Source organism: Canis lupus, chromosome 35, assembly GCF_048164855.1.
Source record: "Canis lupus baileyi chromosome 35, mCanLup2.hap1, whole genome shotgun sequence".
NCBI classification, from domain to species: Eukaryota; Metazoa; Chordata; class Mammalia; order Carnivora; family Canidae; genus Canis; species Canis lupus.
Genome location: NC_132872.1, coordinates 4290832 through 4313635, shown reverse-complemented (window position 1 = coordinate 4313635; position 22804 = coordinate 4290832). Strand labels below are relative to the sequence as shown.

The 22804-nt window shown below is 45.7% G+C and overlaps 1 protein-coding gene across 19 annotated transcripts in view; it reads left to right on the top strand.

The window, feature by feature from the left end:
• The first annotated feature begins 15253 nt into the window (after positions 1 to 15253).
• Positions 15254 to 22804, top strand: part of KALRN (kalirin RhoGEF kinase) — a 657335-nt gene continuing 649784 nt past the window's right edge. For 18 of the 19 annotated variants that reach the window (XM_072811625.1, XM_072811621.1, XM_072811628.1 and 15 more), the window contains exon 1: positions 15254 to 15360. In XM_072811625.1, coding sequence (XP_072667726.1) covers positions 15288 to 15360 — 73 coding nt within the window. In that variant the 5' untranslated portion in view covers positions 15254 to 15287. The remainder of the gene's footprint in view (positions 15361 to 22804) is intronic. The other variant, XM_072811623.1, reaches the window with a different exon arrangement.

Here is a 22804-nt window from a genome sequence, read left to right as displayed (position 1 = left end):
CCATAAAGTCAGAAGTATTCTACTGATTCTTGGAGTGGAGGAACCAGGACTTTCAGCCTTATTGGGTGGGTGGTGAGTGTGGAGGGTAGGACCATCAGATTGTTAAACTCATACTCCCAATCTGGAAGAAGGGTTGACATTCTATGAGGTAAACTAGGTCACCCATATACCCTTGACCCAAGAGTGGAAGAGTTTTTCTCTTTAATCTATCCTGCTGTAGGAGGAATACTTATATGGAACAATGATGGAAAAAAGGTTGTGTCTCAGCTAGCTGTGATGGCCACATCAGCAGACGCCACATGTCAGATTACTTCCACAGTCAAATTACTTCCACATTCCCCTAGGGAAAGGTTCAGATCTCCTGGTCCTTTCCAAAGAAGGCACTGTTCCACCCAATAGGTCAAAATTAATGTCACAAAGAGGGATGAGAACCTGAAGATAGAGTATGCCTGCTGATCCAAGAACAACAGACAACTGGCTCAGGCTGTGATTAAAGTTGGTTGGAATTCACAGCCGGCAGAACAATGACCACATTCATGAACTGAACTTCTGCTTACTCTCCTATTCCAAAGTCCTTCGGCTTCCTTCCACATGGACAGCCAGCTGTGCTGAGAGATTTGTGTGTTAGCACCTGGAAGTGTTGGATGGACTTGATTACTGTGTAATAGAATCTGACATGAATGACTTGAAAGTATAGTAAAAGGGTGCAAACCTAGTTGTGATTACTGGGACACCCCCCCCCCCCATACCCCTAAAGAAAAGCCTACTAGATTGTAGAGGTCCATATGGGTGGGGACCGTATCTGTCTTTTTTACTGTTTTATATCTGGTATCAAACATAGAGCTTTTTGAGAAGCCAACCAATTTGGTTTGCCTGGGACTCTCTGGTTTTAGCACTAAAAGGTCCTGCATCTCGGGAAACCCCTTTGTCATGGGCAAACTGGGATGATGGGTCACTCTAGCTTGGCACAAGTAGATGCCCAAGAAATTTTTAGTAGATGCTCAAGAAATTTTTGTCAAACAAAAGATATTAAATAAGCGATAGAAGTGTAACTGGAATTAGAATGCGATACATTAGATGAACTTCTATGGATAGGAGTCTACCTTCAGGAGACATGGATTTGAAGTTGCTTTTGGCGAAAGCGGCATGCTATTTTGATGGTATATAGGGCCAGTCTTGCTTAAAATATCGTCTCCTCTCTGTCCCTCCTTTTGAACTTAGTTTATACATCTGGGACATCAGTCAGCAATAGGCTGCACAGTTTCAAAACTGTCAAAACATGGTGAAAATACAGCTAGGATTTCTAAAGTCTTTTCCCATTTGGTAACTTTCTCACCCTATCTACATAGAAACCAGGTGTTTTAAATTGATCCATAATATACACTTGGGAAGGAAGGAGCATTTCTTCAATCAAAGTAAACAATCCTTTATTGAGTGATCGCTCTGGGCAATGTGCTGGATGCTACAGGGCATTCAAAATGAGTGAAATAGGATCCTTGGCTTTAGCAGCTCTCAACCTAGCAGGGGTGTGTGTGAATAAACATGCATAAATATTTATGACATGAAGCAGGCTTGATACATGCATGCTATTTTAACGATTTCAGTTGTGCCCTATGTGACTATGAGAGACTGGGAGATCAATTTTGAGATGTCATAGAATGTCTTCCAAAAGGAGGTGGGATTTAAGGTGGGCTTTGAAGAAAGCATAGGACGTCAAAAACTGCCTATGAGGTTAGGAGAAAGCAACTTTCCAGGTCGAAGGAAGAGTATGACAAATAGTTGCATTAAGCTACGCATCACATAAACCTGACTATAGGGCTTTAACTAAATGGAGGCATATTATTTTCACATAGCAAGAAGTCCAAGACTATGCATTAGCTCCCAGGTGGCTTCAGTGTCTCAGGCTCCTTTTCTCCTTCTGCTCCACCATCCTTAGCTTGTGGTTTTGTTGCCTCCTGACCCCAAGATGGCTGCTTTACCTCCAGCCTCCTGTTCGTAGACCAGGTAGGAGAAAGAAGAAGGAAGGAAGGAAGAAAAGGAGAACAGAGAAGGAGAAAGACATGTGGGAGAGAAAGGGGAGGTCTTTTTTTAAAAATAAATTTATTTTTTATTGGTGTTCAATTTGCCAACATATAGAATAACACCCAGTGCTCATCCCATCAAGTGCCCCCCTCAGTGCCTGTCACCCAGTCACCCCCACCCCCTGCCCTCCTCCCCTTCCACCACCCCTAGTTCATTTCCCAGAGTCTCTCATATTCTGTCTCCCTTTCTGATATTTCCCACTCATTTTTTCTCCTTTCCCCTTTATTCCCTTTCACTATTTTTTATATTCCCCAAATGAATGAGACCATATAATGTTTGTCAGAAAGGGGAGATCTATATGAAAAGGGCAAACACTTCCCCCATCTCCCGAGGTGACTCTGAGTTGTGTCTCACGACAAGAAATGGGTTACATGGCCACCTCTAGCTACAAAGGAGCTGGGCTGGTGAGCATTTTAGCTGGGCACGTTGCTCTTCTGAATAATATGGCAGTTCTCTTAGTGAGGAGACATGGATTTGGGGTAGGGAATCAGAAGTGTCTGTGCCTTGAGCAGAAAGTTAGGGATGGGGACAGGGCAGGGACTTCTGGATAAGTGAGAATGAAAAGTAGAATCTTGTGCATGAGATGGAGCATGAGTGTGTATGTAGGTGGGACAAGATAGACCAAGATAGCTTTGGAAGGTACGGTAAGGAGTAATCGGAAGAAGATAAGATTGGAAAAATATGAGCCAAATGCAAGACACATGGGGCTTATATCTGGCTCTTTAATTTCTCTGCAGAAGGTCCAGAACAGCCTAGATGACCCTGTTTCACATTCCGTGAGGTGACATTCATCCTTTATTCCCAGCCTTTGTCCTCCTCAGTCTCATGTTACCAAGCACCTTGGATAGAGATAGAAAAACACCACTTTCAAACTTGTACCTTCATGTCATATAAGAAGATGATAATGGAAACGCTTGAACTTTTCTTTCCCTAAATTCACTTGTTATCCATACTTCAATTTTATATTATTATTATTATTAATTATTATTATTATTCCTGTATTCTATTGATCAACTCCTTTAATTCCCTTGGGTACCATACTATATCAACCTTTTCACCATGAAACAATTGTGAGTTGTGTACTGCTAAATATTAGGGAAAAAACGTGTATATAGAGATGTGGAAGTACAGATACATATTTCTGTATATAGGTTTATAATTAGTATTTAGCAATGCTCAAATTGTTTTTTATACACACACACACATACACACACACACACACACATTTCCCATCCATAATTGTCTTGAGAGTAAGATTTATTTTTCAGCTTTGCAATTTCTTTTTTTTTTTTTTTTAAAGATTTTATTTATTTATTCATGATAGTTACACAGAGAGAGACAGAGAGGCAGAGACACAGGCAGAGGGAGAAGCAGGCTCCATGCACCGGGAGCCCGACGTGGGATTCGATCCCGGGTCTCCAGGATCGCGCCCCAGGCCAAAGGCAGGCGCCAAACCGCTGCGCCACCCAGGGATCCCAGCTTTGCAATTTCTTTTGTATCTTGGTGCAATTTGCTTTGGTCACTCTCTAAGCTGTAGCCCTGAATGATTTTCCCATTGCTTGCCTCCAGCCTTTGTTTTTTTCAGCATAATAGTATTTGAAGGTAATTTTTTAAAAGATTTTATTTATTTATTCATGAGAGACAGAAAGAGAGAGAGAGAGAGAGGCAGAGGGAGAAGCAGGCTCCATGCAGGGAGCCCGACGTGGGACTCGGTCCTGGGTCTCCAGGGTCACACCCTGGGCCAAAGGCGGCGCTAAACCGCTGAGCCACCCAGGCTGCCCCTTGAAGGTAATTTTTAAAAAATATTCGATTTATTAATTTGAGAGAGTGAGCGAGCAAGAGAGAGAATGTGAGTGGGGAGGGAGGGCAGAGGAGAAGCAGACTCCCCACTGAGCAGGGAGCCTGATGTGATGCTCCATCCTATGACCCTGGGATCATGACCTGAGCCAAAGGTGGGCACTTAACCGGCTGAGCCACCCAGGTGCCCCTGAAGATAACTGGAAGCATTAAGAGCATTTGAAGAACCATGAGAGTTTACTGGTATCAGAAGAAATCACGACATTATTTATTACTCGAAGTCAGGAGTCAGCAAAACTCCTTTCGTAAAGGACCAGACAGTGAATGTTCCCCACTTCGCAGGCCATATGGTCTTCGCCACAACCCCTCACCTCTGCTGTTACAGCACAAAAGCAGCCATAGACGCTAATTAAATGAATGGGCATGGCTGTATTTCAATAAAACTTTATTTATGAGATCTTGCTCTAGGTGAACAGCAGGAAGAGATTCTCTCCCTTGCTCTACGTCCGTCTCCACCCCTCTTGTCTTCTTATCACCGTCTCTCTTCCACTTTTGTTTCTATTCCTTTTTCACCTTCACCCGTTTCTCTTTCTTTTCCGCGTCTTGATTTCTTTCTTGTCACTTCGCTACCAGACACATCCCCAAGGGATGCTTGGCAGATCCTCCCAGCCTCTGGAGATGGCATCAGAGAGGAAACTTTACTCTTTACTGAGTCCACTTAGTGACACAGAGAAGCTCCCGGGGCTACCTGGATCATGTGTCTGGTGACTGCTTAGGTTCATGTGACTTTTCTTGGGTAGCTTAAGATGCGCTTCAGTTTATTGGCCGCAGAATTCCTTCTGGCTTCCTTGGGCCCGAAACTTCGAGATGACCAAAGAGGTCTTTCTCTTACAAAACCAGTGGAAATCCAGGTGTGCTCGTGTGTCCTTTAAGCTTTTTGAGTGTCCCCACCTTTGCAGGCTGGGCGCGGCCGGCAGGTACTGTGGGCGTGCCGTCTACGAGGACGGCTCTCTCCGGATCTGGAGGGATCTGGCGGAAACCGTATTACCTCCCCTGCTGCAGATTTCCTCATCCGGGCAGGTTTTCCAGCCACCGCGGGCTGCCCTCCGAAGACAGGATGAGAGGGGATTCACTCCGGTTGCAGCCGGAAAGATGAAGAGTAGAGGTCAGGAAGGACTCTGCTTCTGCCACAACCGTGTATCAAGCAAGGCCAAGACCAGGGGAGGTTTTGGCGTTCCCTTGGAATTGTTAAGAGAAGGACAGATTACTTCCTATGCTTAAACAGAAAATAGTGTGACAAAGGAAGCAGCTTTGTGTTAGAAATTTCCTGTGCAGTACGGTCTGAGGGCTGGGAATCAAGATTTGAGGCCCAAATATCTTCCAGCAGCTTCCTCTATGCAGGCCACCCCTCAGGATGCTGGCTCATCACTGCGACAGGGAAGGCCACCCGCCCTTCCAGTTTCGGAGGGACTCCGAGATAGTTTTCCACCTCCAGGGTTTTTTGTCTCCCCCGTTTCCTCTCAGCCGTCCGTCAAGGCTGCACAGCTGGCTCCATTTTGAAAACGCGAATGAGACGAGCACTTGGAAACCTGATCATCCTGTTGAACTATACTGTCTCTCTTCCCTGCCCAAACTTCGGGGACAGATGATCCAGCTCCGCTGCCTCCATTCCCCGCGCCGCACGCTGGGCCCCCGTCCTGTCTGCGGCCCGGTGCGGCCCCCACGGTCTCTTGTGGCCTCCACTGGCCGGCTGCGGCCTCCATGTCCCCATCCTGGCTGCCCCTCGCTTCTCGGCGGCACCTGACACCCTGGGCCTGTTGGCCTCCCGGCACCGTCTTGTCTCCTGTCCCCAGGGCCAGCGTGCTCCTGTGACTTCTCTTTGCTTCTCTCCGGCATTGGCTGTACGTGCCCCCTTGCCTGGGGAAGCCAGTCGGCAGGCTGTCCTAGAAATTCAAGGCCGCAGGGCCAAGGCTGGGCTGGGCTGGTGTTGGAGGAAAGGAGGCAACGGATGCCATTTCAAAGGGAAACTTTGGCTTAGTGACAGCAAGGATGCAGGAAGTGGAGGACGCAGAGGAGCCGAGCACGTCTCCCAGGGTTCTAGTCTGTGACACCGGGATAATGAAGTCAGAAAAGTCGGGAAGAGGTGCTGGTTCCAAGGCAAATTTGATTTGAGTAGAAAGCAGGGCATATAAGTGGATAATAAGTCTAAAGAGGGAAAGTTAATGGAAATGGATAGAAAACCTTTTATCTCATTTGCCGTTGCTGCTTCAGCCAACTCCTGGCTCCTTAATCAATATTTCCAGCTCCCCAGGCATCCCAGGCTCTGCGCGGACAGTTCCCGTTTTGGCGGGACGTTACCACCTGGATGCCCGTCACCCCTCAGACCCTTCAGGTAGGAGGAAATGTGTTTCCGGGAAGCAGCCTGGAAAACTGGCCCAGGAGTCATGAGTTCTGCGGTCTGCCGTGTGACTTTGGGTAAGTCACTTTACTCTCCCTTTTACAGTTTTCCCATCAGTGAACTGAGAGGTTAAATAATATCTTATTTAATCACTTTCCTGTTTTCCACCAGTTTGGTTTGTCTCCTAGGTTTTTCTTTTCTTCTGTTAGCTGTGCCTCGACTCTTTCAGTGGCCAGTGGCCAGAGGTGTCCTGGACTCCTGTTTCCCATCGCTCCCCCTTTCCTGCCCACATCGTCCCTACTCCACATATAAGCCTTCAGCACGTGCTATTGCTCTGTCCTTCTTGTTGACCTCCACAGCCACCTGCTTCAAGCCACCTGTAGGCAGCCACACCCGTCACATGCTTACCACCTGCTTCTAGATTGTTGCTATAGACTCCAGACTCCCCTGTCCAGTCTTCTGGGCACATCTACCTCCCTAAACATTTCTTCCATCTTTTCTCATTCTCTTCCTTTCCTCCCTAAATCTTCAAAAAGGAGTGAAGAGAAAGGAGTGTCTGTCAAGATGGAGTTTTTTTCTAAATGCTTGTACCTGAACATCTCTCCTCCTCCCTCCACCCTGACAATCTTGTGCTTCACGTAAGAAAGACTCCTCGGGTGATGATTCTTTTTCTTCTCATTGTAAAGGATCATGTTATGAAATTTTAAACGTTTGAATATAATGTCTATGTTTTGAGACCATGAAAACCCCATATAATCCCCACATGATAACTGCTATTTCCTTGTAAGCACATAGAGTTTTACCACATTCTTTTTAACAAAAATTAATAGTTTTAAAAATAGCTTTATTGAGGTATGTTTGACATGTGATGAATTAGATGTATTTAAAGTGCATAATCTGATCAGTTTTGACATGAGCACACACCTATACAACCATCTCCACAATCAAGAACATATCCATCACCTCCAAAAGTTTCATTGTTCCTGTTTATCGTCCCACCCTCCTGCTGGTCCTCTCCCAGTCTGCCCCTCTGGTCATCTCCAACCACTGAGCTGTGTTCTGCAAGCATAGATCACTTTGCATTTCCTAGAACTTTATATAAATGGAATAATTTAGGATGTACTTTTTTTTTGGTCTGACTTCTTTCACTCAGAATAATTACTTTTGAGTTTCATCCATGTATTGTTGGTATAGAAATAATTCATTCCTTTTTATTACCGAGTAGTAGTCCATCATGTGTATATACAGTAATTTGTTTATCCTATCACTTGTTGATGGATTTTTGGATTGCTTCCAGTTTTTGGCTATTACAAATAAAGCTGTTATGAGCATTTGTGTTCAAGTCCTTGCATGAATATATCCTTTTAGTTCTCTTGGATAAATATCAAAAATGACTGAGTCATATGGCAGGTACATGTTTAACCAATAAACTGTCAAACTATTTTCTGAAGTGGTCGCACCATTTTACATTCCCACCAGCAGTGCAGGAGAGTTCCAGTTGTTTCACGTTTTCACCAACCTTTGAGATGAGCAAGTCTTTTTAATTTTAAACATTTTAATAGATTGTCCTAAATCATTGTGGTTTAAATCTGCATTTCCCTAACAACTAATGATGTTGAGTATTTTCTCAAGTGTTTATTTGCCATCCATATATCTGCTAAGGTAGGATTCTATTCAAATGTTTTGCCCACTATTTAAATATTGGGTTGATTGTTTTCTTATTTTTTTAATTGTTGTTTTTTTGTTTGTTTGTTTGTTTTCTTATTTTGAAAGTTTGAGAGTTCTTTATATATTCTGGATATAGTCCTTTTTTTTTTTGCCCACTATTTATTTATTTATTTATTTATTTATTTATTTATTTATTGCCCACTATTTAAATATTGGGTTGTTTGTTTTCTTATTTTGTTTTGTTGTTTTTTTTTTTTTTGTTTTTGTTGTTGGTTTGTTTTCTTATTTTGAAAGTTTGAGATTTCTTTATATATTCTGGATATAGTCCTTCATCAGATAGTTGATTTTCAAATATTTTCTCTCAGTGGCTTGTCTCTTAATTATCTTAATAATATCTTTTAAAGAGCAGAACTTCTTAATTTTGATGAAGTCAAGTTTATATATTTTTTTTCTCTTAGAAATTATGCCTTAGGTGGTCATATCAAAGAAATCTTTGCCTACCCTAATGTCACAAAGATTTTATTCAATGTCTTCTAGAAATTTTATAGTTTTAAGTTTTACATTTAGGTCTATGATCCATTTTGAGTTAGTATTTTGTATATTGTGTGAGATACTGATCTAAGTTCATTTTCTTTTTGCATGTGGATATTATGTAGCCAGAATAATACCCTTCCTCCAAAGATATCTATGTCCTGGTCTCCAGAACTTGTGGATACGTTATGTTACATGGCAAATGGGAATTCAGGTTGCCAATTCAGATGACCTTGAAATAGGGAGATTATTCTAGATTTATCTGGGCAGCCTTAAAAGTGGGAGAGGGGGACTGAAAGAGAATCAGAGAGATGGCAGTGTAGAATGGACTTGGCCTGTATAGCTGATTTTGAAGATAGAGGGAGGGACACACAAGCCAAAAAAAGGCTTCTAGAAGATGGGAAAAGCAAGGAAACAGATTCTCCCCTAGAATTTCTAGAAAGAATGGGAATCCCTGATAATACCTTGATTTTAGCCTAATGAGACCTGTTTTGGACCTTTGACATCCACAACTGTAAGATAGTAAAATACGTGTTATTTTAAGCCAGTACGTTTGTGGAATTTGTTACAGCAGCCACAGAAACGAACAGAGGTTTTCAGTTGTTCAGGCACCATTGTAAAGACTATTCTTACTACACCAAATTCCCTTTGATCTTTGTAGAAAATCAGTTGAACATAAGGGTGTGGGTTTGTTTCTGGACTCCATTCTATTCCATTCATCTATTTTTCTATCTTTATGCCAAAATCACATTGTCTTGGTTACTGCAATGTTATAGTGAGTATTGAAGTTGGGTAGTGTTAAGTTCTCAGTTGTTCTGGCTTTCCCAGTTTCTTTGCATTGAATCAGCTTGTCAATATCTACCACCACCACCCCCCAAACCCTTCTGGGATCTTAATTGGGATTGCAATGAATCTACAGATCAATTTGGAGAAAATTGATGTCTTAAGCATTTTGAGTCTTCTGACCCATGACACAGTCTATCTCTCCATTTATTTAAATCTTTAATTTATTTCAGCAATGTATTGTAGTTTATAATCGGTCTTGCATATCTTTAGTCAGATTTAGCCTTCATATTTAACATTTTCTAAGCGAATTTAAGTACTGATTTTTAAAATTTCAATTTCTAAACCTTCGTTGCTAGTGTAGAGAAATGCAATTTATTTTTTTATACTGGTCTTAGATTCTGAAATCTTGCTAAATACATTATTAGTTCCAGAGGTATTTTGATAGATTTCACGGAATTTTCTAAATAGATAATCATGTTGTCTATAAACACAGGTCTACCTTTTACTGTCTCATTTGTGTGTCTTTAGTTTCCTTTTCTTGCCTTATCGTTCTAGTTAGAACATCCAGTGCAATGTTAAATAGGAGTCCGTATGGACATCCTTAGGGGATGATCTTAGAGGAAAAGCAATCTTTCACTATTAAGTATGGTATTAGCTATAGGGTTTTTTTTGGGTAGATGCCCTTTATTAAGTTGAGGAAGTTCCGTCTTTTCCTAGTTTGCTGAGAACTTTGATCAGAAATGAATATTGTACTCTATCAAATGCTTTTTCATGCATCTATTGAGATGATCACACGTTTTTTATTTTTTAATATGGTATATTAATTTTCTGTTTTTCTTAAAGATTTTTATTTATTTATTTATTCACAAGAGACACACAGACAGAGGCAGAGGCATTGGCAGAGGGAGAAGCAGGCTCCCTGTGGGGAGCTGGATGCAGGTCCCAGGACCCCAAGATCATGCCCTGAGTCAAAGGCAGACATTCAACTGCTGAGCCACCCAGGTGTCCCAAATATGGTATATTAATTTTCTAGAGCTGCTGTAACAAAGTGCCACAGACTAGGTGGCTTAAAAAAATAGAAATTTATTTAGTCACAGTTCTGGAGGCTAGAGCTCCAAAATCAAGGCATCAGGAGGGCCATCCTCCCTCTGAAACTGGGTATAATCTTCCTTGCTTCTTTCTAGCGTCTGGTGCTGATCATCAGTTCTTGGCACTCCTTGGCGTGCAGCTGCATCATTCCAACCCCTGCCTCTGTTGTCACATGCTGTTTTCCCTATATGTCTCTGTCTTCACAATGAGTTTTTCTCTTATAAGGACACCAGTCATAGTGGATTAGGACCTACTGTAATGACCTTATCCATTATTGATTACATCTGTAAAGACCTTATTTCCAAAGTAGGTCATATTCATAGGTACTGAGGATTAGGTTTTCAATTTATCTTTCGGACACAGTTCAAACCCATTATATACGGTAAATTACATAGGTAAATTTTTTTGTTAAGATTTGTATTTATTAATGTGGCAGAGAAAGAGAAAGCACAAAAAGGAGGAGCAGGAGAGGGAGAAGCAAGCTGTCCGCTGAGGAGAGGGAGAAGCAAGCTGCCCGCTGAGCAGAGAACCTAATGCAGGGCTCGATCCCAGAACTCTGGGATTATGACATGAACGGAAGGCCACTCAGGAGCCTCCACCAATAAATTTTCAAATGTCAAATCAACCTTGTATCCTTGAGAAAAACCTACTTGGTTTTGATGTATTATCCTTTTTATAATTTATTTATTTTGGGAGAGGAGGGGCAAAGGGAGAAGGAGAATCTTAATCAGGCTTTAAGCCCAGTGTGGAGCCTAATGCAGGGCTTGATCTCACAACCCTGAGATCATGACCTGAACCAAAACCAAAGAGTCAGACACTTAACTGACTGAGTCATCCAGGTGCCCCTGTATTATCCTTTTAATATATTGTTGGATTTAATTTGCTAAAATTTCTTTTTTTTTTTTAAAGGATTTTATTTATTTGACAGAGAGAGATCAAGAGAGAGAACGAACACAAGCAGGGAGAGCAGCAGGCAGAGGGAGAGGGAGAAGCAAGCTTTCTGCTGAGCAGAGAGCCCAGTGAGAGGTCCAATTCCAGGCCCCCAGGATCATGACCTGAGCCAAAGACCCTTAACTGACTGAGCCACCCAGGGACCTAATTTGCTAAAGTTTCATTAAGAATTTTGCATCTGAAAAAAAATTTTTTTTGCATCTGTGTTCATGAAGGATAGTGGTCTACAGTTTTGGTTTTTTTTGTTTTTGTTTTTGTTTTTCTCTTCTTTTCTTCACTGGTCTTTGTACAGTTTTGGTATAAGAGTAATGTTGGCCTTATGGAAATAGTTGGAAAACAGTTCCTCTTCTCCACTTTTCTGGAAAAAAGTTGGATTGGTATTCTTTCTTCTTTAAATGTTTCATAGAATTCACCAGCAAAGACCCGTGGGTCTTGAATTTTCTTTATGGGAAACTTTTAACCTACAGGTTTAATTTCTTTAAAAGATATATGGCTATTTAAGTAATCTGTTTCTTCTTGGGTAAGCTTTAGTAGTTTGTGTCTTATGGAATGTGTCCATTTTATGTAAGTTGTTGAATTTATTGGCACAAATTGTTCATAATATTCCCTTTTATTCTTTTTACATCTCCATTATCTGTAGTGATGTCACTTTGCTCATTCCTGCTAATAGTAATTTGATTCTTCTTTCTTGTTTCTTTATTTCAGTCTGACTAGAGGTTTATCAATTTTATTGATCTTTTCAAAGAACCCACTTCTGGTTTCATTGATTTTTCTCCTTTGTTTTTCAGTTATCTATTTCATTGCTTTCTGCTCTTTAAAAAATCTGTTCTTATGCTTTGGGTTTCATTTGCTCTTAAGGTAGGACAACAGATCATTGGTTTGAGACCTTTCTTTTCATTGTAGATAATTTAGTACGCTAAATTTCCTTCTAAATACTGTTTTAGCTGTTTCCCACAGGTTCTTTTTTTTTTTTTTTAATTTTTATTTATTTATGATAGTCACAGAGAGAGAGAGAGAGAGAGAGGCAGAGACACAGGCAGAGGGAGGAGCAGGCTCCATGCACCGGGAGCCCGACGTGGGATTTGATCCTGGGTCTCCAGGATCGCGCCCCGGGCCAAAGGCAGGCGCTAAACCGCTGCGCCACCCAGGGATCCCTCCCACAGGTTCTTATATGATGTGTTCATTTTTATTCACTTTAAAATTCTTTCTAGTATTCCTTTTAAGTTCTTAGTTGAACATGGATCATTTAGAAGTATGTTAGTTTCCAAATATTTGAGGGTATTTCCCATATATTTCTCATTGATTTCTAATTTTATTGTGCTCATAAAATATATTTTATACGATTTAAAAAAAAAAAAACCCAAACAATTGAGGTATAATTTGCATGCCATTTTGCATGGTGTTCTTTTAAATTTGTTTGAGACTTGTTTTATGGCTTACCATATGGTTTATCTTGTTACATGTTACCTGTGAACTTGAAAAAAACGTGTATACGCTGTTATTGAGTGGAGTATTCTACAAATGTCAGGTTAAATTGGTTGATTGCAGTGTTCATATTCTTACTGATGATCTGTCTCCTTATTCTATCAATTATTGAGACAGATATTAAAGTGTCTGATGATAATTATGAATTTGTCTATTGCTCCTTATAGCCCTATCAGTTTTGCGTCATATATTTTGTAACTCCCTTATTAAATGCAAAAACTCTGAATTATTAGTCCCTCTGATGAATTGAAATGTCAATCTTCATCTCTGATAATATTTGCTCTGAAATCTTCTTTGATAATAATATAGTTACAAACATTTACAATTTTAATAAAAATTGGTATCATATAAGGTTTCCACCCATTCTTGTCCACATTTATTGAGGCTTTGATATGAACCTTCCTCTAAACACTTAACATTTCTTCTGAATTTGGGATCAGCTAATACTCTTGCCAGGCTTCTGATTCTCAATCTGCACAATGGTGGCTGTTGATAACAGTCCTGTCATCATGTGCGTGAGGGAGTGTAGGCCAGGCTTTAATGCATGGGGTTAAGGGGACACAAAAGTTAGAAAAGACAAATGAGAGGTACTTTCATTGCCAGTGAAGGTGGTAGACAAGTGCGTGTCTGGTGCTTTAAGGCAATTCAAGATACCAGGGCCAGATGAATTAGATCATGGCAGTGAACTTGTGATCTCAGAGTCACTATTAATTTTTAAGAAATGGAACCTGATAGACGTACCCAGGACTGGAGATGGGCAACTGTACTTATATTTTTGGTGAGGTTAAAAAAAAAAAAAAAAAAAAGAAAGAAAAGAAAGAAAAGGTGGTGGGGGGGGATAGTAAAGAAAGTGATGAGTACGGGGAGCTAGAAAGGGTTCACTAAAAACTCACTTAATTCACTGTTTGCTCTTAGAGGTACCCAGTTTGTAGATCCAGAAAGGTCCCAGGTATACTTTGATCCAGAGAGAAGCGGAACCAAGTAGGTTGCTAGAGATAAGTAGATCTAGGAGATTCTGGTTGGTGGGTAGCAGGCCATGCACTTTAGGGCCTGGTTTTGCTATTAGGTGTGTTTTAACACATTAGGTGGGGCCCACAGCGTCTCCATCTGCCTGGATGGGGCCGCAGCAACACCTCCCCACACCACATTAAGTACTTAGGTCTAAAGAGCCTCTGTTTTGTAGGCTCTGCAGTCACTAGAACTATAAACAGAATCCTGGCTAATTATTGTTTAATTATTGCTTAAAAACCAATTGGCACAATACAATCACTGCATTAATTACCCCATACAGCATCTGCTTTCTTTTTTGCTGTCAGCCCCATTCCACCCTGGCCCCTGTCCCCCACTTTAATTGAAATTCAGCTTGCTGTAACACCTCCTTTCTCCCCGGCCAACTGGATCTCTCCATTCACACGAGGGAAAGGAACAAAACCCCGGAGAAGGCCCCCTCGGGGATTAGGGAGTTTTGACAGCTGTCCAAGGGGAGCTCAGAGATGCGGGCCAAGTCCCGAGACAGGACAGAGACAAAACGGGCGACCGTGGGAGGGAGAGATGGGCAGGGAGACACCGCAAGAGGGACGAGCGGGACAAAGAGTCACGGAGACGGGCAGGGATGTTTAAAGGGGCGCTGAAGGGGGGGACGAGGGAAGGACGGGCTGAAAAGGGGAGGAATTGAGGCGCGATGGTGGGGAAGAGGGGGCAGGCTCGGGAGGGGAGGCTTTGTCAGGGCCGAGAGGGGACAGTGCGGCGGGGCGGGGCGGGGCGGGGCGGGGCGGACCGAGCAGGGGGCGCGCGGGGCTCCGCCGCACACCTGGGCCGGGCCGGGGCGGGGGACGGGGGGGCCGTGGGGCGCCCGCAGTCGCCCCCGCCCCCCGCGCCCCGCGGCCGCCCCTCCGCGCGGGCTTCTCCCCTAGCGCAGTGCGCGACCGCGGCTCCCGCCCCGGGGCTCGCTCCGCGGGGGGGCGGGGTGCGCGCGCGGGTCATTGTTGGCGGCGACTCGGGGAGCCGCGGCCGGGGGAGGAGCCGGGGCGGCGGCGGCGGCGGCGGCGGCGGGAGCCAGAGGGGGAGCCCGAGAGCGAGCGAGCGAGCGAGCGCGGGAGCGCGGGAGGGAGGGAGGGAGCGAGCGAGCGAGCGGGCGAGGGAGGCGGCGAGCGGCGCGGGAGGGGGGAGGCTCGGGGAGGGCGGGCGGGAGGAGGGAAAATAAAGAGCGGAGCGGAGCGGGGCTGAACAATAGAGACGGGCGGCCGGGCGCGGAGCGGAGCCCCCGGCGCTGCGGGGAGAGCGGGCGCCCGGAGCGGCCCCGCCGGACAGCAGCCGCCAGCGCCCGCGGGAGGGGCCATGGGGGGGCCCGGGCCAGGCGCCCCCCGCCCGCCGCGCGCCCCCGCCCCCGCCCCCGCCTCCGCCTGAGCCAGGCCGGCCGCCCCCGCCCCCGCCCCCGCGCCCGCGCCCGCGCCCGCGCCCGCCCCCGCCCGGGCCGCGCCGCCCGCCGCCGCCCCCAGCCATGAACCCCCCGGAGGGGGCCGCGGAGGAAGGAGGAGCCGCCGACTCGGACGTGGACGCCTTCTTCCGGACAGGTAAGCGGGCGGGGCGCGGGGCGCGGGGCGCAGGACAAGTTTGGGGACCGAGGGCTGCGGCCGGGGCGCGGGGCGGGCTGGAGTTGCGGAGACCCGGGGCCCGGCGCGGCGGCCGGCGTCGGGGGGCGCGCGGGGGGCTCAGCCCACTCGCGGGAGCGGGTCCCGGGGCGCGCGGATGGGACGACGCGGCCCCCCCGCCCCTGCGCCCCGCGCCCCGCGCCCCGCGCCCCGCGCCGGCTCCCCCAGTGCGCCCGGGGCGCTGGCGGGCACCGGGGGGGGGGGGGCGGACGCGGGCGGTGGTGGTGGTGCCGGGCCGGGGGCGCCTCCCAAGCGAGGCGGACGGGGCTCCGGGGCGGTGGGCGCCTCCGCCCTCCTCCGTGTCCTCCTCTCCCCCGGTTCTGGGAACGGATGAGCTTTTCACGAGCATCCCTCCTTCCTGGAAGTGTGAGTTAGCGTCCTCCTCTTACACACCCACTGGATCCTCGCCGGCCTGTGGTATTTGGAGTCTCGGGATCCGTGTCTACAGCTGTCTGCGGGCCCTGCCCCGCCCCGGGTCCGCGGTCCCCTTGCCCAGAGCGCATCCCGACCCCCCTCGGCTCCCACCACCTGTGGCCGGCGACTCCCCACCTCGCGTTCACCTGGGGCTGCCGCCCGTGCCCCGTCTCCCACGTCTGCAACCATTTTGTCTGGAATCTTTGTCCCAAGGAGTCCCGATAAGTTATGGGGCCGCGGCGCATCTGCCCCCTGTCTCCCTAAGTGGGGTTGGAGGACGTGAGCTGGCGGGGTCAGGGGGCAGGTTCGCTCCGAAGGCTCTCCGCACATCCATCTGTTTCCTAATCTCATTGCCTCGCCCTAGAGGTCATCTCTAGGGAAGAGGGTGGGGTGCTTTGTGGGGTAGACTTGTGGCTTTAAAAGTCGAGACTTGATTGGTCCATATGGTCCTTTTCTGGTTGGTCTGAAGAGGAAAGAACTGGAGGGCAGGAGCGGATGCCAGGGCCTGGAGAAAGCAGAGGAAGGCTCTGTTATCCTCTCCCGCCTGCCAGGGCTCAGCCTTGCCTCTCTCTCCCTCTCCTTCCTCTTCCCGAACCTGCATTCTCTACCTGCATTCTCTACACGGTTCTTATCCACTCCTCACCCCCTCCATCAGTCTGTATCCCATGCACTCACACACACACACACACACACACACACACACTCACACACACTGCCCAGGACCCAGAGCATGGATTCCACAGAGGCACCTGACCTAAGTTTATAACCTGGCATCTAGGAGAAAGGTTCCGTGGCCTAATGTTAACCAGAAACACTCATCAGGAGGTCTCCCCTGACATCCACTCCCCTTCAGCCCCCCCTTCCTCCTCTGCTGCCTCCCATCTCTGGCCAAAGTCTCCCTTAGCTCTAAGGGGGGGAAAAAAAAACCCCTTGGAGTGTGAGCCTTCTCACCTTCACTATCCGGACCCCACTTTCACCTCTTGGCAACCACTCCTCCTTCCCCTTCCCACCCATCTAAATACTAGTTCTTGTCCATTCTCTGTCCCAGGCCCTTGGAGCTGAGTTCAGTTTCTGGAGGCCTGATAATTTCACACAGTGTTAATGGTGCTAATGGCCTATAATGGTCCGATGTGTTACTTTTCCCAGGGCCTTTCAAAACACAACGTGTGGCTTACATTTTCTAGCCCTGGCTTAACTCACAGAATAAATAACAGACTGGGGTCTGTCTCCTGTGGGACGCCTATTGAGGATATTCTCCTTCCTTCTTGGGTAGCCTTTTTTTTTGGGGGGGGGGAGAGAGGGTAGGTCTTATGTGCACTTAGAATCAGAGAAAGGTTAAATTCTCAATGGATAAGGCTGGAAATGACTGATGACGTGAAACAAGTTGCAGGTGGGGGGGTGTATGCTGCCAGGGGCGAGGTCTAGGGCTGCCTCCCTCCCATCCCCCAACTGGGTCCTCCAGGCTCTGCTTTCTGACCTTACCCCCTCTAGTTTGTAGCCTGGGCTGATGCTGAGGATTCTTAAGCCTGGAATAAGGCCATATTTTGTGACTTTTTCCCTTCTCATTCTCCATCTTCATGGAACAGCACTGAACCTGGTGGGCCAGATAGATTATACCTTTCTTCAACTGAACAACCGAGAAAACTTCAAACACATTTTCAAAGTCCCTAGCACTAAAGTTACCCCTTACATCCTGGTGGAAAATTTTGCATATGTAAGGACGAACTGGTGATTGCTTTGCCAAAACCCTGGACTCTTGTGCTTCTAATTAGGCATGTTTCATGCCCCCTTCTAATTCTGTCATTTGGGCCCCTTGATTGTTTTGGTATTTCGCTTCTCTTCACCAGCTGATTAAGCTGATTCCCTAAATCATGTCTCTGCAATTATACCAATTTATAAGAGTAGTGGGCACGCACACCCAGCCCACTACTCTTATAAATTGGTGGATTCCATACTGTCGTCCTAGGAATTCTCTGTTCTAAACCTCAATAATAGTTTTATCAATCATTTTTATGATGTAGAGGAGGCGAAATATAGGAACTGGGAAAAGAAACCAATTGGAATAGAAAACCAACAAGGACTTTCCAGCTCCTACTAGGAGCCTTCTGCTGTCCAGGGTGCTGTGGAATAGAAAAGAAATATTCAAAGTGGTCTTTGACCTGGGAAAACTTTGAAAAGAGGTTTGACAATTATTGCTCACTTGGAGATTAATCAATTGGTAAACATTATGGTTCTATAAGATAAAAAGTTGACAGAACTATAGATGGAGTAGAATCAAAGGTAGTCCTTGAAGGGGCTGGAGAGTGGGAGGAACCGCTTGGGCAAAAGGCACACAGGGGTTTGGGGGCATTGACAGTGAGGTTCCTGGGCTGATCAAATATAAGGGGTAGGTTAGGGAGGAAGGGGACATAGAGATAGCTAGTGGGGCAGGACCAGATAGGGAGAGTCTGGGAACCCCAAGAGAAGGTTTGGGTTTGATTCAGAGCCAGTAGGGAGTCATTTTAGGCTCTTGAGCAAGGACACATCCTGATGAAAGTGGTATTTGGAAAGGTTAATCTGGGGGTAATATGATTGATGAAGTGGAGAAAAAAAGGAAAGAATCCAGAGAGAAAGGACAGTGATTCAGAGCTGAGTGGGAGGGGGTTTGGTCTAGGTTGGTGGCAAAAAAGGATGGGGAGTCAGGGACAGCTCTGAGAGACATTTCCAAAGGCAGAAATGTGGGATTTTGTTGACAAACTAGCAATCGGGGAGAGAAGAAAAGTAAGCCCATGAGGAAAGGGAAGTAGCTGGGTTGAGAGTGTAGAGGACTCACAGTGTGTCAACTGAAACCGTCTGGTTGGAGACCGGTTTGCAGGGCAGGTAATAAGGTTGGCTTTGGGAGTGGTAAACTGGACAGCCAGGTGAAGCTTTTTTTTTTTTTTTTTTGGTGGGAAAAATGAAACTAAGAAGCATAGGCAAGAGATTCAGACTGGTGATGTGGACTTGGCAGCCTTTTGGGTCAAGGCTAGATGCAGCTGAAGCTTTGGCTGTCAGACGGAAGGAGTGGAGGAAGAAGGGGAAGGACTAAAGTTAGAATTCGGGGCGGGGGTGGGGGTGGGGGGTGGGAACCCTTTTTTGTAATGTGGCAACAGAGAAGACTTGATCCTGGAGACCCCAGGGAGTCTGCACGGGTTCTGATGTGAAGACAGGCTGCAGACAGGTTGGACAAGAAGAGTGCTCACTGAATGTGATGAAAACAGGGCCACTGCGAGCTCTTGGGAGCGCAGTATCAGAAAAGGCAATCAGAGTAGGGATTTGGGGTTGTGGGTAGGAATCCCTTACTTGCACCGTTTATCAGTGAAAGGAAAAAGAGGTTGGGTGCCAGTCAGAAGGAATGTTAGCAAGAAAAGGAGGGGTTTTGTTTTGTTTGTTTGCTTGTGTGTGTGTGTTTTTTTTTTTTTTTTTTTTTTTGCCAGGGAGTCAGAAGAGGTTTGTAGGTAGAAGAGAGAAAGCTTATAGACAGGGAACACTAAAGACGCTACATGACTTGTTGAGTTGGATACCTGCAGAGGTGAGACAAAAGTAGGTTCCTTAACAAATATAAAGAGTTTCATTTTGGTGAGCAGAGGAGAAAACTCCTCTTTTGAGACTGAAAGGAAAAAAAAAAAAAACAGGAGGATAAGGGAAAAGAGATTGATGGGGAAGTATCTCCTGCGTCTGTCTTGCTGTTGAGCTTTGGTCCTGTGAGTCCAGACAGTTTCAACTGGAGTCTTTGCTGCCTCTTGGACTTTAGCCAGCCTCAGACTCAACTCGGTATGTCTTTCCAACTCCCCACACTAGCTCCTTCTCCCGTCTTCCTTAATTCTGTAAGAGGCATCTCCCCTCTCCCAGTCATGATAATTAAAACCTGGTATTGTCTGTGAGGAGTTTTTCTCCTGAAATCATTCCTATTGGATTATCTTTCATCATCAGCCCTTGTTGTTTGTCGACAGTCTCTGCCCTAGTCCGGAGCCTGTTATGCTGCCCATGGCCTTGGAATGTGCTTTCTCACCCCCACTCCAGATTGGCACCTGCAGGCAGATGGCACTACTTTGATCCCATTGCTGCCTGGTTTATGAACCTGCAGTAACTCCCTAGTGTCTTCAGGGTCAAGTCCATACTTCATAGCTCAGCTGCAGCCAGGCTGCTCTTCTCACTTCCCAAGGGCATCATCCACCCCTGTACCCCTACTCTCCAAATCCAACTCCTTCTTCAAAGACTTGAGCACCCCCCTTCTTCTGTGAAGACAGCTCACAGGACCAACGGTGTTCTCTGAATTCTTAAAAATACTCACTTGTTTATGCTCATTTTCTCACTTCATTAGTGGTATTGTTTCATTTTTAGCTCTTTTATATTTAAGGCTTGTCTCCCCTACTGAAGTTACTTGTTCTTTGCAGGCAAGGAAAAAAAATCTTTTAAAAAGCTTGCGATTCATCAGAAACAAAAACAAAAACAAATCACCTCCTCCTAACATAGGTAAAACAAACATGGTAAAATATAAGCAGTTGTTGAATCTAGGTGGTGGTGTATTGGTATTCACTATACGATTCTTTAAACCTTTCTCTCAGATGATAACCTCATCCCACCTGGACAGAGGAACTGGATATCATCATGTCCAGATCATCAAGAAGATATTATTTTGGAATAACACCTATTGTGTTCAATTCTTTGAGTAAATATCACCGCTCCATCAGTGCAATGCCAGGCACGGAAGGGGAGGGGTTCTTTTGCATCAAAGGAAAACATCTCATTTTGACACATGCTTGATGATCCAGAATGATGCTTAATTCAATGTTTATTGTTCCTTTTTGATTCTCTTTTACTTCCACCCATCATGGGTTAGACTTTGGGTCACATCATTTTCTAGGAACTTCTTGGGGAGTATTGAGAGGACTTTGTTGTTCCAGAGACGGAATGCTGTTAACATTCCTAATATTGTACTTATACATTCTGTTTCTACATTAATATATTTTAGAACATATCAATGACTTCTAAACACACCATAAGATTTGGGAGGTTTTGCTTCATCCTGTGCTGCCAGTTGTCAATAACTTGATGATTGGCACATTCCATCCAGTTCTTTTTGATAATCTTTTGGGGGAATGGAAGAGGTGTTGGAATAAACTGAAGCTGTAGAAACAAATGAGATGAGAAGTGATAAATATCTCCCTGACTGTAAATATCAGTAAAACATTAGAACAGATGAAACAAGGGGTCCTTCTCGGATGTTGGAGAATTAACACTTTTACTTGACAAACTTCTTTCTGCTCCTGGAGGTAGGCAGTATGATATAGTCCAGTGATGGTTCTCAACTGGGGGCAATATTGTCCCCCAGGGAACGTTTTGCAGTATCTGGAGACGGTTTTTTTTTTTAAATATTTATTTTTTTATTTATTTATGATAGACATAGAGAGAGAGAGAGGCAGAGACACAGGCAGAGGGAGAAGCAGGCTCCATGCCAGGAGCCCGACGCGGGACTCGATCCCAGGACTCCAGGATCGCGCCCTGGGCCAAAGGCAGGTGCCAAACTGCTGAGCCACCCAGGGATCCCCTGGAGACAGTTTTTTGATTGTCACAACTTGGCATCTAGTGGGTCAAGGTCTAGTGTACTGCTGGGCATCTTATAATGCACAGGATAATAAAGAATTTTCAGCTCCCAAGTGCCTGTAGTGCTGAGATTGAGAAATGCTGGTATAGCCAGAAGATCGTGGGCTTTGGAGCAGATAGCGTGGCACTAACAAAGGAGTGGAATCTTGGGTACATTGCTTAATATCTCTCTCATGTTCAGTCTTTTGCAAAAATGGGACTAAGCATGCTTATTTCACAGGTTGGGAAGATTAAATAGGAAAAACGTGTAAAAGAGCATCTAGCCATTTCTGACACACAGTGGTAGGGCAAGACCTCCTAGCTGCCCCTGTTGTTCCTTTTGGTTTAATTAAGTGAAAATGCTTACACAGAGGCTGGGGGATCTCCAGGAGGGGAGTTATGGGGGGCTTTTGCCATGGGGTGGGAGAGGGTGCCAGAGAAGTGAGTGATGGAGTTCTGAAATCAGAAGGCTAGGCTTGGGCTTTCGCTGTCTTTTGTTCTTTCATTCAATCATTTGTTTGACAGATATTTATGAGGTACCTGCTGCAGCTGTGTACTGTACTAGGGGAGTGTATAACATCATTATAAGAAAGAATATAGAGCAGGAAGGGAAATAGATATAAATACGCCCCTTCAGGGAGCCCTTGGTTATAAGGAGTGGGAAAGAAAGGTAAAGCCTGTGAAGGAGGCTGAGAAGGTCAGGCAAGAGAGCGGGAGGTGAACGCTCCCCTTTGCACTCTACTTCTCTGAATGACTTGGGCAAGTGACTTTAACATCTGTATAAGATGAGGATAATAGCCCCCTCTCCTCTTTCCTGCATACGACTGCTGAGAGACTCAAACAAGATACTGTATGTGTAAGGTCTTTATAAGTTGTAGAGTTCTATCCAAATACATGTAGATAGTTCCTTCTAAATCGAGCATTCTATTACTGTAAGTGCCTCTTCTGACAAGCATGACTTTATTTAATCTGAACTCTATGGGACCTTTTCAGTCCAGGAAGAAAGCAGTGCTTCCCAGTTTGGTTTCCCAAAGAGACTGGTTGCAGCACCCTTCTTACAACGGGTCAGGACACTCCTGTTCTCTCCCCTCTCCACAGAAGTGTATGATGTCACACCCCCCCCCCCCCCCCCCCCCCCCCCCACCGCCAGCCCTCCAGACCCTGGCACATGGCCCTGTGCCTTCTGGAGGAGCCCAGTGAGAATGGAGTTCTTGCTTCGGCCAAGCCTCAGGTGGGTGCAGCGAATCAGTCCTTTCCTGCTCCTTCTTGTCTGCACGCAGTTCAGATTCCTCCTGCCACTCCTTTGTGTGTGAATGACTGGCAGCAAAATAACTAGGAAATGATTGAC